The sequence below is a fragment of the Oratosquilla oratoria genome, chromosome 4 (assembly GCF_046742065.1).
Source record: "Oratosquilla oratoria isolate Oo_2021 chromosome 4, ASM4674206v1, whole genome shotgun sequence".
In the NCBI taxonomy this organism is placed as follows: domain Eukaryota; kingdom Metazoa; phylum Arthropoda; class Malacostraca; order Stomatopoda; family Squillidae; genus Oratosquilla; species Oratosquilla oratoria.
In genome coordinates this window covers 70,902,053-70,907,052 of record NC_134780.1, presented here as the reverse complement: position 1 = coordinate 70,907,052, position 5,000 = coordinate 70,902,053, and the positions used below count along the sequence as shown (strand labels likewise).

The 5,000-nt window shown below is 46.7% G+C and overlaps 1 protein-coding gene across 1 annotated transcript in view; it reads right to left on the bottom strand.

Moving 5' to 3' along the window:
* The window catches only part of LOC143024550 (uncharacterized), a 6,172-nt gene extending 4,552 nt beyond the window's left edge, over positions 1 to 1,620 (bottom strand). The window contains exon 1 of the mRNA XM_076183362.1: positions 202 to 1,620. Coding sequence (XP_076039477.1) covers positions 202 to 1,620 — 1,419 coding nt within the window. The remainder of the gene's footprint in view (positions 1 to 201) is intronic.
* Between the last annotated feature and the right edge of the window lie 3,380 nt (positions 1,621 to 5,000).

Here is a 5,000-nt window from a genome sequence, read left to right as displayed (position 1 = left end):
GAGGTCGGCATTTTTCGCACGGCAGTGGTTGCACCGGCGATCTTCCATGGTGCTCTGGGGATTAAGTTGCCAGAAGCAATGGTCCTCGAGACGCAGCCTGAAGAGAAGCTTTTCTATCCTTCTGGGAGTGGAGCGGGGGAGAACTAGAGGTTCATATGCTGTCACCTTTTTGTACCACCCCGCTCGTTGGGAAATCTGCACCTCCAGACTGTGTTGGAAGTGCCACTGCGTGCGTGCTAATGCCCTAGTTCTAAGTTGGAGCTGGCTCTTGCTGGGAGGGACCTGGACATCGACACTGGTGCGCTTGGGAGCTGCGGCAGCTGCTGCATCTGCAAGGTCGTTTCCATGCATGCCGACGTAACTTGGCATCCAGTTGATGATGACATTCCGTCCAGCACGGTGTAATTTGTGCAGGAGCGCAATGATATTGGTGAGGAGATGAACATTATCTTCGGGCTCTGCCTGTTGCAAGCAGCTTATCAGGTTCAGAGAGTTGGTGTGGATGACCACGGAATTGGAGTGGGATACAAGGGCATGTTCTAGGGCCCCCTGCATCGCCACGGCCTCGGCTTGAAGAGAGGACGCGGAGTTGCTGACTCTCCTGCCGAAGATGTATCCATCAGTGACAAAGAAAGCTCCGGCTCTGTGTGGTCTGTTTGGTTCTACAGAGCCATCTGTGAAATATACGGTATGCCCTGGTCGCGTCAGTGCCCGGATGCCGTTGTTTGCCGAGACGCGCGCTCTGTCTAAGTGCCATGCGCCTTTTTTTTCCGGGAGTGACGTAGATTTAAAGGTCACGGGAGCCGGTGCCCACGGCGGTTGGCATTTAAAGTCCGGGTGGGATTTTGGTATGCCTCTCTCGAGGAGAGGTTGCCGCAGTTGGAAGGAATCCAGGAGCTTGGCCGCGTGTGAGAGACAAGTGTTGGGGCGTTGCAGTGTGTCTGCGCGTGCAAGTGAGGAGTAGATGGCCCGACTTTGACCTGTCTCGTCGCGGGGGTGGAGTGCGCGGGCAACAAAATCCGCCCGGAGGATTCTGATCCTGAGTTGGAGAGGAGGAAGCGAGGCTTCCCACTGGAAGTTGAGAATTTTACACCACTGTTTTGCTCCCAGAATGACTCTAGCCGCTTCATTCTGGCATGCCTCAAGCCTCTGGAGTTTATCCGCGTCCACAGCAAGGAGAGCCAGGGCTGCGTGGTCGGCGATAGAACGCACCGCTTGTACGTAGTACGTGCGTAGGACTTGATGTGTGGCACCAAGTGCTCTTCCGAACATGTCCCTCATCACTGTGGTTCTGGCCGTCATTCTCTCTCTGATGTAGGATATTTCCCTGTTAAAGGTGAGGCCCTTGTCGAGCCATACGCCCAGGTACTGGAATTGTGTGACCCAGTCCAGCGCGAATCCCTGAGTAACGAGGAGTTCCTTTCCCCGCCCAAGACCGAATGCCACGGTGGACTTCTGAGGGGATATTTTGAGCCCGATCCTGACGTATTCCGCTGCGACGGCGTCGAGGCAGCGCTGTGCCCTGTCGTGGCATCGTTGCTTCCCAGCAATGATGAGAGCCAGATCATCGGAGTAGGAAATGGTTTTGCACCCGTGGGGGGAGGGGGAGCTCCAGTACATTGGAGATCAGCACGTCGGGCTGAGGACCCCTCCCTGTGGTGTACCATTCTCTAGCACCGTGGGCTCCAACATGTACGCGCTCCTATACAGGTGAGAAGTCTTCCTCTCAAACCTTTGCATGCGAGAGTGTCTTGGATAGCCAGAGGACTGGCTAGCTCAAAGGCCTTTTCCAGATCAAGAAATATGGCGATAGAGGGCTCGCTGCTCACTGCTGCGAGAAGGGTGGGAATGCTGTGGGCCGTACCAGTGCCCTTGCAATAAGCATAGATATGCTTATGCAACGAACCTAGTTTCCATAGCAATCTGTTGAGTACCATTCTTTCTGATGATTTCCCCATACAGCTGACCAGGCTGATGGGGCGGTAGGCACCGGTTTCCTTGGGTTTGGTGATCGGAACTATTGTGGCCGTCTTCCAGGCTGTGGGCAGTCTCCCGGATCTCCAGGACGCATTGATCACGTTGAGAAAGGCCTCATCTCCTGCAGGTCCGAGGTGTGCCAGCATGGAGTAAGTGACTCCGTCTTCGCCGGGAGCAGTATCCTTGTTAGGTCTGCGGGCGGCCATGAGCTCTTCGAGAGTGAATTCCTCGTCGGTCTCGTCCGTCTGGGCCATCATGTCCCCGACGTGGTGGATCCTTCCCTCCCGCAGCTGTTGTTGCATCTCCTGGGTGCGCTGCGGCAGGAAGGCACTGCTGGTTCGAGAGGCGAATTCCTCTACTAGCCGCTGCGCCTTTTCGGTTGGGGCATGATGGGTTAGACGTGGGCGAGACCTATTAGTGGCTACATGAAGTTTGCGCCAGAGATCGGAGAGGGAGGTGTGGTCGTTGAAGCTCTCATACCACTCATGAAATTTGTTTACCTTGACACGCGTAGCTTCACGAACTGCTGCTCGGAGGTTCGCAAGATTGACCTGTGTCCTGTTCCGTTGGAAGGCGCGGTGGAACATGCACACCCTGTGGTTAACCTCTCTCATTTCCTCGTTGTAGTACCAGTGGTCCTTGTGCCTCCGGGTGGGCTGTCCCTGCATTGGAGGGCAGTTGAGAGGTCCGCCTCCAAGCTGTCGACGTCCCAAGCTGAAGGGTTGTACTCAGTTGCCCAGGACGCCAGGGCGTTGTAGAAGAGAGGCCAGTTGGCCTTGGATGTGTTCCACTGCGGAATGTGTGGCACATACGTGCATACGGCATACGGCAAAGTGGTCACTGGTGACAACGGAGTGGATCTCCCATCTCACGCGGGAGAAGAGAGTGGCAGTCACAAGGGTTAGGTCAAGCCTGCCTCCCCGTACATGGGTCGGGGAGCCGTCGTTCAGTAAGGCGATGTAGGGGGAGGAGGTCATTGTAAGATGTAGGTGATTCCCTGTAGCACTGGGGCCCTATGTGGATGACAGAGATGGGTGGTGAGCGTTAAAATCCCCTCCGAGGATGAAGGAGTATGTATGAGAAATAAATTGACGCAACCCGAAGGGATTTCTCCCCGTCTTCTCCTTTTCTGCATGAGAGGACGGAGAGGAGGGTCGCCGATTAATGAAGCGGCCTTCCTGTGTATGTGCTGTGTCTTGTGACACTGCTTCTGACCCAGGGCAGTGCACAGGATGGAGGGATGACCCTTCACCTAGGAGGTGCCAAGATAAGAGGGAGGGAAGAGGTAAAGGGGATTGGAGTATCTAGGGGATGGAATGGGTGGGAGTGGTTTCTATGCCTTTGTTTTTTGGCTACCTCCCTTGTAAGGGGGGAAAGCCTTTGGTATATGTATGATGTATATATATATATATATATATATATATATATATATATATATATATATACAAATATATGTATATATATATGTATGTATATATATGTATATATGTATATATATGTGTATATATACATATATATATATATATATATATATATATATATATATATATATATATATATATATATATATTGTTTTGTCTTCTTCCCATTCCACACTTTTCAATAATTATCTTTCATCTTACGTCGTGCTTTTCTTTCCTTTGTTCATACGACTTTTTACGCCTTTCTTTCCAACTTACTCTTCACCTTTATTTACTTCACTTCGTACATTCTCCTGTTTTCCATTTCTCACATTTTCCCGTTTCTCAAAGTCTGTCCTCATATATCTTGACTTCTGTCTGTCTCTCGTCCTCTTTATCATCATTTCCCCCCGTCTTTTGCCTCGAGCTCTGGTCTTGGGAAATTGAAAGAGAAAAAGAAACCGGTTGATCTTTCTTTGTCATAACACTCATATCGTACCGTATGATCAGTATTATTTTCTTTTTCTTCGGGGGAACCGGATTAGAACCGGATCTGGTAGGTCAACTGTTTTCTTTCCTTATTGTAAGAAGAAGTCACAAAGTTATAATGTATTACAACGTCAAAACACGCCAAAAGATCTTTCGGTCCATAAGGAGATAAGATAAAAATAAATAAATAAATGAATAAATAAATAAATAAATGAATAAATAAATAGATAAATAAATAAATAAATGAATAAATAAATAAATAAATAAGTAAATAAATAAATAAATAAATAAAGTAAGTAAATAAAATATTATACTTTTTTCTGAAAGCTGCTGTGGATATATTTCTTTTGTCTTGGGTGTCCGAGCACATAGTCATGGTGACGATTTTAGATGAAATTGAGCGTTTATTGGGCTACTTTCTTATGAAGCCACTAAAACATATATATATATATTATATATATATATATATATATATATATATATATTTATATATATATATATACATATATATATATATATATATATATATGTATATATATATATATACACATGTACAGGGTGACACAGAAAAACGAAAACTTTTGAGAAACCCAATGAAAATAGAAGAAATAAATAAATATTGACAGCAGTTGAATAACTACAACATGCCTTGTAAGAGACAGTAATCCAAATTATCAGTGTTTGAAAACTAAGTCCTGTAGATGGCGTCCTCCTGTAAGTATGCATTCTTTTAATCTGCTTATGAGGTTCCCCATTGCTCCCTGCAACATCTCAGCTGGGATACTACGAATTTCGTCTTAAATTCTTTGTTTAATTCATTTATTGTCCTTGGCCGAGTCGTGTAGACTCGACTCTTCAGGTAGCCTCACAATAGCCCAGTCATATTAGTTTTCTGGACAATTGGGTGATAAATCTTGATTTGTTATGCTTATTTGAAAGAAATATTTCTTGACTAATACAAACTTTGGCGTGGCGGTCAAAAATTATATCCGCACTTTGGAATGTGTGCGATCTTCGTTGTCTCTGTATACTTTTTTACTAGATTTTGAGTCCCTGTTTTCATCAAACAGAATGACTGCATTTGTGTGGTAGTACTGTTTGATGTAAGAGATGTATGCATCATAGACCTCATCA